Below are 13,310 nucleotides of genomic sequence, written 5' to 3' on the forward strand. Positions count from 1 at the left end.
GTGTGTTTCATGATTTTCCAAAAAAAAAAGCTACTAAAATACTGCATGTGGTAATTCATCAAAATATGCAGTATTTATTTCATGAAACCATGCAGTATTTTATCTCATGCGATATCTAGTGGGATGGATACAGTTGAAAATAGAATTAGAACCCCTGTCAGTTTTATTGGTAATAAAGCAGTAAAATGGCTTAAACTCTAGAAATATGCCAACTCACTAAGTGCAGTCCCTGCAGCATATGTATTAATACAAAAGAAAAAAGGTGACTAGAATATCAGTCAAAGGGAAGCTGCTTTTACAGGACACACGTGGTGGAGCAAAAACAACTACGTTTATATAAGTAAACACAAAATATCTTTAAAAATGTCAAATATTGAATGAAAATTGTATCAAAAATTACAGAAATTTATAAATACCCTTCTTCCACCAATAAAAAATACATATCCATCTGATTTAATGTTTTCACCGACTGCGCTTTTGTCCTGGGATATTTACTCATAATATTTTGAAATCACAGACAACATGGTAACTAGCTTTTTTCGAAAGGAGGTCATAAATAGCAGTCCATGTTTGTTTCAATATTGGTTTTCTTTAATTAGTAAATCAATAAGGTTGACCTGTAGGAAATGGCCTAGGTTATAGGAAAAAAATAGACATAGGTTCAGCTGCTGCTGGCAAAAAAAATTAAAAAATCCGAGTGTACATATAAAAGTTTAATAGGCTTATGTGCAGTCTATTCTCACCAGAGCTCTCATCATATTTGACATGTTTTGTGACAATTAAATTAAAAATAAAGGCATTAGAAGATGACTGATTGTAATAAAAAAAAAAGAAACATACCTGAAAGCGGTGAAAATCAGAAGGTTTGAAGTCATTTGGAGAACAGCCACACCAGTCAACAATGTGTTTGTATTGACATTTGCAGCCTAGTTTTCTATTCCAGTTTGTAATTCGCAAATTATTGTCAACCATAGTGTCACAGTAAGGGCTGTTTTCTAACACTGTATGAAAGAAGGACTGAAAAGAAAAAAAATATTAGCGGGCATTAGTCATTAGTGAAACTCAATAGGAAAATCAACAGCATTTTTATAAGAAAAACTTATCCCATTATTTCTGTATGTTAAAAAATATGGTATGGTATGGTAAAAAAAAAAAAAGTTTTGCTTAAATAATCATTGTAAATGCCACACTAATTCAAAAGATATTTGTATTTATAATTAACTCTAATGCCGTATACATACAAGCGGACTTTTCGGCAACAAAAGTCCGACGGGCATTCCGGTGGACTTTCGTTAGACTTTTGACGGACTTCTGACGGGCTTTTGAACAAACGGACTTGCCTACACACGATCACACCAAAGTCCGACGGATTCGTACGTGATGCCGTACGACCGGACTAAAATAAGAAAGTTGATAGCCCGTAGCCAATAGCTGCCCTAGCGTGGGTTTTCGTCCATCGGACTAGCATACAGACGAGCGGATTTTTCGACTGGACTCGAGTCCATCGGAAAGATTTAAAGCATGTTTCAAATCTAAAGTCCATCAGATTTTCAACTGGAAAAGTCCGCTGAAGGTCCGATGAAGCCCACACACGATCGGATTGTGTGTACGCTGCACAAGGGTTTATGAACATAGGGCTTACAAATCAGACTTTTTTTCTGCCTGTAAACGCACCTCTATGTTAGTCTATGTATCCATGGATACATTGGTGTTTACAGCTGTACTAGAAGAGGAGCATTTACAGGCAATCAAAAAAAAAACAAAACACCACCAACACAGAAAAAACACTTTGCATCCCTAAACGTATCTAGACATGATTAAACTCTAGACGTGTTTAGCTCTTTAGTGTTCATTCATTCCAATGGCCATATTAAATTATTATCCAATCAAATCCAATAATGCTTAAATACTTGACGTGCCTTAACGCGTCTAAATGTGTCAAAATGCATGTGCAAAATGAGGCTTTAGGCATGTTTTGAAGAAGCTTAATTCCTGCAAGGAGAAAAGGTGTTCAGGGGAACCAAGCAAACACTTAATGTGCATGAGGCATACGTAGCTCCACCTTCCCCCTTTACCGGGTGTTTACCTCTTTTCTTTGTGAGTATAGGTTGGTAGAATCAACCTAGAATCAGATAGCGAAAAAGCTTTAAAATTAACTCAAAATGTGAAAATTTACTGTTATAGGGAACAAACTAAAAATGTTAGTTGTCTAAGTACCCTGAAAAAGGTAAAAATTCTCCTGGAAAATGGCAGTGCATTTCCTGTGCCAAGGCACTCCTGTGCATTGAGCCTCATAGTCATACATCTGCAGTGTAAAGCCTCGTACGCACGATCAGATTTTCCGCAGACAAAACCTCTGAGTTATGTCTGAAGGCGTGTGCCTGGATTTTGTCTTGCATACAAACGGCAAGGAATTGTTGGCCAACAAACACAAACGTAGTGACGTACTATGTGGTTTTTCAGCTCTTTAGCACCACCCTTTGGGCTCCTTCTACTAATTTTGTGTTAGTAGAAGTTTGGTGAGTGCTGATTCGCTCTTTTCATGTCAGGCTTTTCATTTAGTGCTTTTCAGTTTGTGCTCTTCTTTTCGTGCTTTTCAGTTCGTTTCTGAACAGGCGTTTGTCAACCAAGACATGTTGCGAAATCGAAGGAAATAACATGTTATTTATTATTGGCCTTGAAGTTATTGCTTTGACCCTAGTCCAGTCCAGGAACAGGAGGAGGAGGATTTATTGGACCAAAAATTGGTTGCTTTATTAATCGTGACCAATTATATCATATGCCTTTGCTGCAGGAGCTCCAGGAGAATAATCCAGATGATTTGCGGAATTATCTCTGGATGACGGTCCCCCGCTTTCACCAACTCCTGGCATTGTTGATCCCCTATACTAAGAAGCAGGACACATGCATGAGGCTTTTATTTTATTTTTTGGTTGAATAATAATGATTTGATTTGTTATATTTTCTATATTTTTGAATGCATAGAATGCACTTTTTGGTTAAGTTCTATTGGCAGATAGATTGTCTAATTTTATTTGTTTTCTTTTTTAATGCACAATAAAATTTGTGGAGAATAATACTTGGCTATGTGTTTTACTTCAAATGACAGTTTGGGAGTAGTGAGTCACATTTAAAAAATACAATGTAAAATTAACAAGGGACACAAACATAGTTATATCTTTGATCTTAAAAACTATGGGGTAATGGTGTTGTGGTAACTTGCCGACAAAAAAAAGAAAAGCATAATACAGGCATACCCCACTTTTAAGTACACAATGGGGTTTATTTACTAAAGCTGGAAAGTGCAAAATCAGTCTCATTTCTGCATACAAACCAGTGAGATTCCAGGTTTTATTACCAAAGCTTAATTGAACAAGCTGGGGTTAGAAGCTCATTGGTTTCTTTGCAGAAGTGAGCCTGATATTGCACTTTAGTAAATAAACCTCATTGTGTACTTAAAAGTGGGGTATGCCTGTACTATTATTCTTGATATCACTAGAAAAAAAAAGCCTTTGAAAATTTGTTTGCAATAACTCCATCAGTATCACCAGCAAAGCAGCTTTATTATTATCCCATTAAAGAAGAAGAGAATATGCTCTGCATTTCGAGATTTCATCATTTGCCACGTTGAGAATGTTAATTTTCCATTACGAACGCTAGTTTACAAGACCGACAGCTTCTGGCTCGTCCTTGTTTCCGAGCATGCGTGTTTGTACTTTGGACTTTTGTCCGACGGACTTGTGTACACACGCTCGGAAAATCCGACAACAGACATTCGTCCACGGAAAATTTTAAAGCCTGACATCCAACATTTGTCATCGGAAAATCCGACAAGTGTCCAATGGAGCGTACAAACGGTCAGATTTTCCGCCAACAGCCTGGCATCATACATTTCCCGTCGGAAAATGTGATCGCATGCATGCGGCTTTAGAATCTAAAACATTGTATGCCCATGACTGCTAATCTCACAAGGTTTAGAGTAAGGTCTGCTGATGCCACCACTGTGCTGTTTGCTGGTGCTGGCTCCCAAAGAAAATTGACGTCCTTTTTTTCCCACAAATAGAGCTTTCTTTTGGTGGTATTTGATCCTCTGCAGTTTTTATTTTTTGTGCTATAAACAAAAATATAGCAACAATTTTGAAAAAAATGCATTATTTTTTACTTTTTGCTATAATAAATAGCCCCCAAAAATATATAAAAAACATTTTTTTTCCTCAGTTTAGGTCGATACGTATTGTTCTACATATTTTTGGTAAAAAAAAATTGCAATAAGCGTTTATTGATTGGTTTGCGCAAAAGATATACGTTTACAAAATAGGGGATAGTTTTATGGCCTTTTTATTAATAATTTTTTTTTATTAGTAATGGCGGCGATCAGCAATTTTTATCATGACTGCGACATTATGGTGGACAGATCGGACACTTTTGGCGCGATTTTGGGACCATTCACATTTATACAGCGATCAGTGCAATTAAATATGCATTGATTACTGTGTAAATGTGACTGGCAGTGAAGGGGTTAACCACTAGGTGGAGTTGCAGGGGTTAAGTGTGTCCTAGGGAGTGATTCTAACTGTGGGGGGGAGGGGCTGTGTGTGACACAACACTGATCACCGCTCCCGATTACGGGGAGCGGTGATCAGTAACAGTGTCACTAGGCAGAACGGGGAAATGCTTGTTTACATACGCAATCACGCTCACAAAGCTCCTGGCGGCCGCCTCTTAAAGGGCAATGTACAGGTACGTGATTCTGCCGCAGTATATGTGCATAAGGCGGTCGGGAAGCGGTTAACCACTTCAATACTGGACATTTTCACCCCCTTCCTGCCCAGACTAATTTTCAGCTTTCAGCACTGTTACACTTTGAATGACAATTGCGCGGTCATGCAATGCTGTACCCATATGAAATTTTGATAATTTTTTTCCCCATTAATAGAGCTTTCTTTTGGTGGTATTTGTTCACCTCTGCGGTTTTTATTTTTTGCGCTATAAACAAAAAAAGAGTGACAATTTTGAAAAAAACACAATATTTTTTACTTTTTGCTATAATAAATATCCCATTAAAAGAAAACAAATTTTTTCCTCAGTTTAGGCCGATATGTATTCTTCTACATATTTTTGGTAAAAAAATCGCAATAAACGTATATTGATTGGTTTGCGCAAAAGTTATAGCATCTACAAAATAGGGGATAAATTTATGGTATTTTTATTGTTATTTTTTTTTTTACTAGTAATGGTGGTGATTTGGGATTTTTATCGTGACTGCGATATTGCGGCGGACACTTCTGACACTATTTTGGGCCTATTCACATTTATACAGCGATCAGAGCTATAAAAAATTCACTGATTACTGGGTAAATATGACTGGCAGGGAAGGGGTTAACAGTAGGGGGCGAGAAAGGGGTTAAATGTGTATCCTAGGGAGTGTTTCTAACTGTAGGGGGAGGGGTCTCACAAGGAGAGGAGACCGATCGGTGTTCCTCTGTACTGGAAAGACACCATTGGTTTCCTCTCCTCTGTAAACACACAGATCCACGGTCCTGCTGTGCCTGGCGGACATCGCGGCTGCCGGGCATGCGCATCGGATGCCTAGTGGACAAAGGGTTCCTGCCACCGTTATATGATGCGCGGCAGGGAAGTGGTCAAATGTGCGTCTGGCCCTTTTTTATTGCTAATTTCGTGTTTTTTATTTTATTTTATTTTTTAAACACACATTTTGGCCCTTTAGCGCAAATTTTGGTACAGGTTATTTTAACACGCATTTTGGTGTGGTTTGTAACGCACACTTTGGCGCTTCCTTTAGCATGTAGTTTGACACTTTTTTAACGTGCATTTTGATTTGCTTTTCATACATATTTTGGGAAACAGCACATTTGCTAGCCACTTTTGGGATGCCATTAACAATTAATGGTACCGCAAGCATATCATGCATTTTGCATGTGTTTCCGGAATGCACACCAAAAAGCAGGCAGAAAATGAGCCAAAATTCATGTTAAAACAGGACCAAAATGCATACAAAAAAAAAACCCAAAATGTAATATTTTTTGGGCATGGAGCATTGTGCATTTTTTCAATGTGCATTTTGGCAAGTTGGTAGTGTATTTGTGAAATGACAAAATGTGTGGCAAAATGCATGCCTGCTAACTGTATTTGGGGTGCCATTAACTATGAATGGCACCCAAAAGCGCATTGCGTATTTTGACAAAATTTTACAGCAATTTGGAATTGTGGCAAGAATTGCGCAATTCTGCCAACAATTCTGCATTGCTCAGATGTGAATGGATCCTAAAAGAAGATACATTATAACTATACTGTGTGTATATATATATATATATATATATATATATATATATATATATATATATATATATATGCACATAGACATATATAGTTATTATTTATATCAATCTTTAAGCTTGCTATTGCTGATATGCCACCACTGTGCTGTTTGCTGGTGCTGGCTCCCAAAGAAAATTGACGTCCTTTTTTTCCCACAAATAGAGCTTTCTTTTGGTGGTATTTGATCCTCTGCAGTTTTTATTTTTTGTGCTATAAACAAAAATATAGCAACAATTTTGAAAAAAAATTGGGGTGCCATTAACTATGAATGGCACCCAAAAGCGCATTGCGTATTTTCACAAAATTTTACAGCAATTTGGAATTGTGGCAAGAATTGCGCAATTCTGCCAACAATTCTGCATTGCTCAGATGTGAATGGATCCTAAAAGAAGATACATTATAACTATATTGTGTGTGTGTTTGTACTGTGTGTGTATATATATATATATATATATATATATATATATATATATATATATATGCACATAGACATATATAGTTATTATTTATATCAATCTTTAAGCTTGCTATTGCTGATATTATGAAGAAAGGAGCCTCTTTCCTCACATCACAGCAGCTTCTCACCCATATTCTCCACCTCTGAGCTAATGAAACTGGGACTGGGATATTTTACAGAGATGGCCAGTGAGATCTTCAGATCTCACCTACATAGAATGGTCATCTGTGTAAAAGTGAATAGCAGAAGGTTGTGTCCTGTGATGAGAAGTGAAGAACATGTTCTCCACTCCTCATTTTAGCTTCATAAACTGGTACATTTGAGAGATCAGCCGTGATCATCAGGATCTCGGCTCTTTGTTTGACAAATGTATCCCATAGTCAATTTCATATGGACAACTGAAAAGTACATACAGTACTTGTTCCAAGTCAGACTGCAAAGTACATACTTGAGTAGTGAAGGAAGATTATGGGGAAAAGGGGGTAAGCCTGTCTTAAGGCCCCCCTTTTCTTTATGGGATTGTGGTAGGAGCAGTTTGTAGGCTCCCCACTGTGAGAAAATAGCGGGAAAGCCTGTGATTGGCTTTCCAGGGTTAGCTGACAGGGAATTTTCTAGGTATCTGGGAGCCCCCTTTTATTAGGATAGGTCAGCCAGGGTCATGTGACCCCTGGAACATTTTGGAGTCCAGGATAGGTCAGTCAGGGATCACCCCCTGGAACATTCTAGAATCCCAGGGGTCCCTATATAAAGGGCTAGTCCGTGGGGTTTGGGGCCAGTCGCAAGAAGTGGATCAACAGCGGAACTTCCCACCCTCCCTTCCCCTTGTCTATATTATGTGGTAGGGTCCCTTTTGCTTTTAAGTAAGAGGGGACAGTTTTGTGAATTAATATTGAAGACAGATTGTTTTTTTAGCTTGAGTCTTAGTGGCTGAGCTGTATTTGCTTAAGTTTTGGTGTATTGAGTTATTTACATGATGAAATATATAAATATATAAAATATGTGTGGTAATTTAATATTTGATGATATAATAAGGATCTTTCTCCTTGAGAAAGTCATGTGACGGTGACGCAACGCGTGGGAGGAGCCTAGGACGCACTCTGCAGTCTGTCACTGAGAGGTGTACTGCAGCGATCCTCTTTCACGTCCACAGCGGCTGACTGTTATTTGCAGATTCATATGCTTTCTTGCTATGGGGCGCACGTGAGTGAATCTCTTAGTATTTTTTGCTGGTGTACTATATGGAGTTCATTGTGCAATGAAGTTTTTCTTGTCTACTTGCTTTTCATATAACCAACGGTGCTGAGAAATTTATCTGAAGGTGGAAGACATTACTGCTTATGAATGACAAGCAAACACCTTAATTAAACAATTAAAGAACCGCAACTACTGGGACCAATTTTAAATGCCTACCACAAGAGTTTTTTATGTCTTTCTCCTTGATTAACCACTTCACTATTTAATTACTTGTTTATTTCACACATTATTTATTTATTAACACTTATAGTGATGGACGGTTGTCCCTGAGTGTTTATTGCATACAATTTTATGTTATTTTATTTTTAGTATATATATATATATATATATATATATATATATATATATATATATATATATATATATGAGCAACATTATTTTTATCTCTAATTTTTGTATAGATATGCACAAAAGTTTGGAGTTCTTTTTAAACACTTGGATTATTACTTTTAGTGAAGCCCACATTGGTTTGGGTATTGATGTGCGGGATGCACAGCAGTGCATTTTTTATACTTGTTATTTTATACTTTATAGTTTACTGATCATTGAGTAAAGCGCTTCAATTTTTCACTTTTATATATTTTACATGTAGGGATATTGAGCACCTTATATTGATAGCAGCCTTACTCATCTATGTGATTAGTTTAATTTTTGGATTTTGGTTTCTCTTTTAATCACCATCACAGCGCTTTGTTTTTTCACATTTACTATTGTGCCTAACCTAACTCTATTAGTCCAAGATTATTCGACATAGAGAGAAAAGATTCAACATTATAGAGAATATAGTAAAAAAGGTCGAATGTGCCTAACCTAACTCTATTAGTTCAAGATTATTCAACATAGAGAGAAAAGATTCAACATTATAGAGAATATAGCAAAAAAGGTCGAATGTGCCTAATCTATTAGTCCAAGATTATTCGACACAGAGAGAAAATTCGTCCGGAAATGTATGATTGCGGCGTCGTACAATTTAGCTGCTCCGTCGAATCTTCTTAGAACATTCGACAGACACCATAAGCCTTCAATGACAGATTCAGCCTTAATTATATCAGATTTTTGGACGAATGCATTTTTTTTAACGAAACAAAATAAAAAAATAACGAATTTTGGGAGTAACGAAATAAATTTATTTTTCGGACGAAAACGAAATTCCGAAACAAGATATTTCAGTGTGCACATGTCTAATAATAGCCAGTTTATTAGCAATGTCTTTATTGAGAACACCACATTTGTTCATCATGGTGAGGGACAGGGTGGGATTTCTAATCTCTGAGAGTTGGACACCAGTTTAATATCTATACCTTCCCAGAGTTTTTGCCCCTGGTGGTAAAGGAATATATCTGTGTAGATGTCCACTTTTTCTAGTTACTGCCAATGCAGTTTTGTCATTTATAAAGCATTCAGTCAACCAGATATATTCTATGTTGAAAAAATTGCCTGTTTGCAGTATGTAATTTATACTGAGAACAAGACAGTAACAGAGAGAAGAAAAGAAGCTAATCTGAGTCATGGTGATTACTGTTTTACTTGTTTAAGTTCCATTGATAAAAATAAGGAGAGAAAAATAAAATATATCTAAACTTCTGGACAGACAGTCTACTTTCTTCAGCGCCTTTCTAATTACAAGTGCATCTGTGGTTTGCTGACTTAAATGGAAAATGTGCACTCCAAGATGGGTTTATTTATCTTCAAACAGTCAGTTAAACATATGGAGGAAGGAAGTTTAGTGTGTGCAGCTAAGTGTATGTCTTCTCATATACCCATTTATATATGCAGTGTGGGGGCGTGTGCTATAATAAGCAGTTCAAATGTAAAATTTTATTTTCTGAAAGTCAGTTATAGTAAGAATCTCATTTCAGGCAGGGACCACTAGGGGTGGCAAAACCGTCAGACTTATTTAAAGCAGTATTAAGCCCAAAAGCAAACATTTATTATACTGCAGTTTATCAATTCTTCTTGTGATCCAGCCAAACAGTATTTTGTTTTTCAAAAGAACAAGCTCTCCTTCAAATGTATTAGTTGTACGCTCCATCGGACCATTGTTGTCGGGTTTTCCGTGGACAAATGTTGGATGGCAGGCTTATAAAAAAATTTTCTGCGGACAAAGGTCTGTTGTAAGACTTTCCAAGCATGTGTACACAAGTCCATCAGACAAAAGTCCAAAGTACAAACACGCATGCTCGGAAGCAAGGACGAGCCAGAAGCGGTCGGTCTTGTAAACTAGCGTTTGTAATGGAGAATTAACATTCATGACGTGGCAGTATACTTGTTTGGGTCAATGTTGCAAAGTTTTGAAGCCATCAAATAAATATAATTACCAATGGAACCCCACATATTTTGTTTTGTGGCAGGTTTAATTTAATTTAAAGCAGAACTTATGTCTTTTAGGTAGCAGGAGAGACACTAGGGAGAATTTACTAAAACTGGAGCATACAGAATTTGGAGAAACTGTTTATAGTAACCAACCAGCTTCTAGCTTTAGCTAGTTCACTTTAAAATTAACGCTAGATGATGATCAGTTGCTATGTACACATGCTCCAGTCTTAATCAAGTCCCCTCTCTGTGCCTCTTCTGCTATAAATGCTTCTACTCTGCCTACCAGCATTTTCTTTCTAATCATGTAGGTGCTAGGAAAAAGCTGAGCTCTGTGAACGTGTGGGAGCCCTGACTGACCAATTAAGATGGTGAGAGCTGTGGGGGTCCATTTCAGTTGAGTTCTGCTTTATGTTTCTCCTAGAGTTTGAAAAAGCCATCTTAGGACACATCTTTGCATTAACGTAAACTCTTAAATCTTTCAATGAAAAGATATATGCTAGGAGAGGGCCAGAATAGCCATCACAATAAAAAGACAAAGCTGCAGAGGTATGTACTTTATGTATTTTATCCTAACAGAAAACTACAGTTTTTACTTATCAGTTTTCCTCATACGCATAAATTGAATGATTAGAGGAAAATTACAATTCTCCAATATAGGGGTAATATACAGAGACAATTATTTTCAGCCCCTCTTCTTGGGTTCCAGCATTAGAGAAACAGCACTGAATACCACTACATTACAAGGTGTAAATGGTTATACAAAACATGAAATTGCTTCTTTTAAAGTGTTCATACTAGCTGCTTAAAAAGAAAAAATGGTTTAACTTAATTGATCCTGAAGTGACTGTTCTATATAAGGTTGCTATGCTACAGAGTGAGTTGCTTTTTAAAACATTATGTTCTATCTGCACTGCACGGTCTTCAAGGTATCCATGCTATTTATATTGAATCTTTTATCTTCATACAAGTGTAGGCTAAAATACAAACTGAGCTCTCAGCCTTTCACTAGGTGAGGCATCAAGGTCATTTAATGGGTGATAAAAAGAATGGTGAAAGAATATGGAACATGATATTTTACAGGCAATGACCATGTACCTATAAGTGTTTATGATTGGAGTTAACCTATGCCATTTACCAACACAACCATGAAGACCTCAAAGCATACACTTTTAGGCTGGGTTCACACTACTGCGCAACCATTCGCATGTCAGGAGATTGTGACCAGCTCTCCATGGAGCCGGTTCACACTTCTCCAGAGCGGCTCTAGTGCGAATTGCACAGGGGTCCTGTGCATCTTCTGATTCGTTTCAGGTCCGAATGCAGCCAAAAATTTGGACTGAAATGGTGAACAGGGACGCACCAGATCCCTGCTGTGAGCCACTCCGTGCTTCAATGTGAACCCAGCCTTAAGGTTTGGGAAAGATTTATGATGATGACGAACTCAACACATATGAAGTAGCTCACACTAAATTAGCTATTCATACCTTGCATTACAAGGTAACAACTGGTCAAGAAGGGTTCAACACACCAGAGCAGCTTGTGGCGCCTTACGCCTGAAACTGGCATCAAAAGAGACCTGAAAATCAGTCTGGTAAAATTTAACAAACGTGTGAACACAAGACCAGTTTACTGCCTTGCAAATCTGAGACACAGATGCTACAATTAATCTCCATCTGTGCATTATCTGCTGTTGTTGTTAGATTGTCTTGTTGGGGTGCTGTTGGCCCTACCCATAACTCCTGGGGCAGACACCCAATGGCTGCTACCATTTGGAAGTGTTATAATTATTTAAAAAAAAATTTCAAGCTGATCTTCTGCAGATACCATGTCAGTAGCATTTACTCCAGAGGAAGTGAATACATGTTCATGAAACATGTAGAGTTTTATCATGCCCTTTATTTGTATATTCAACGGGCACATTGTGAAAATCTAACATAAGTGTTTTTGGTCAAGATTTGCAAATACAACTATTGATTGTCCATAGTAAATCAGCTTGTGTTTTTAAAGGTTGTGTAATATAAAGAAGTTTTGTTGTTTGATATGTACAAAAAAATATTTTTTATTCATCTCTTTTTGTTTTGGTCTACCTCTGAAAAACCCCATCAGCATTGGATTATTTTGTTTGTACTATATTATCAGGTATATGAGGTACATCACTTAATGTAGCAGATCACTATAGGTTGATTCGCAATAAGTGACCTTGCAACCGAGGGGTCCAGTGTTAAAAGGACAATCAAATCCACCTTCTCCCCTTGCTTAGTTCTGCACCTCTCTTCTAGCAGTGGTTTGGCTCTTCAATTTACATAATTACATAGTTGGTATGCTTGAATAAAGACATCAGTCCATTCACTTCAACCCATGTGGGTGTGTGTGTTTATGTCTCTACCATTTCCCATATCCCTGTATATTGCGTTTTCTAAGATACTCATCTAAGAGTATTTTAAAACTATTAACACTTCCTGATATGTTTTAAGATATTTGCCTTCTTACTTAGCAACAGCTCTACGTTTTGTGACACCGCCACAAAATTTGAGGGCCAAAAATTATAACATATAAGATATTGTTGAATAAAATTGGATACATTTTTTTTCCAAGTTTGTATGGATCTTCTGTTCTTTCTGTATGTCCCCAGTACTTGATTATGAAATATCTGCAGGGAATATTCTTTACTCGAGTGATACCACTATAAAGTTATCAGACAGAGTTTTTCCTCCTCCTATACTTGATTCAAATACAACTGAGCCTCTTGCAATTGGTTTTTGCTCAGATAGAAATACAGAAAGGGTCTTCCATGTGCTGCATAGATAAAAGGAAATACAGTTCTATGCCAATAACATATGTAATCCCTGCACTAGTCAGGCTAAATTTAGCTTTTGGCTTCTCTGTACTCAGTGGAGTGATGATCTGTTTTTTTGGTCTGATCAGGTTCTCCTAAGGTCAATGG

General features: G+C 37.2%; 1 protein-coding gene across 1 annotated transcript in view; it reads right to left on the reverse strand.

Moving 5' to 3' along the window:
• The window catches only part of XYLT1 (xylosyltransferase 1), a 656,093-nt gene that overhangs the window by 107,142 nt on the left and 535,641 nt on the right, over positions 1-13,310 (reverse strand). Inside the window, exon 7 of the mRNA XM_073591126.1 lies at positions 841-1,017. Coding sequence (XP_073447227.1) covers positions 841-1,017 — 177 coding nt within the window. The remainder of the gene's footprint in view (positions 1-840; positions 1,018-13,310) is intronic.

Source organism: Aquarana catesbeiana, linkage group LG06 (assembly GCF_042186555.1).
Source record: "Aquarana catesbeiana isolate 2022-GZ linkage group LG06, ASM4218655v1, whole genome shotgun sequence".
NCBI lineage: Eukaryota > Metazoa > Chordata > Amphibia > Anura > Ranidae > Aquarana > Aquarana catesbeiana.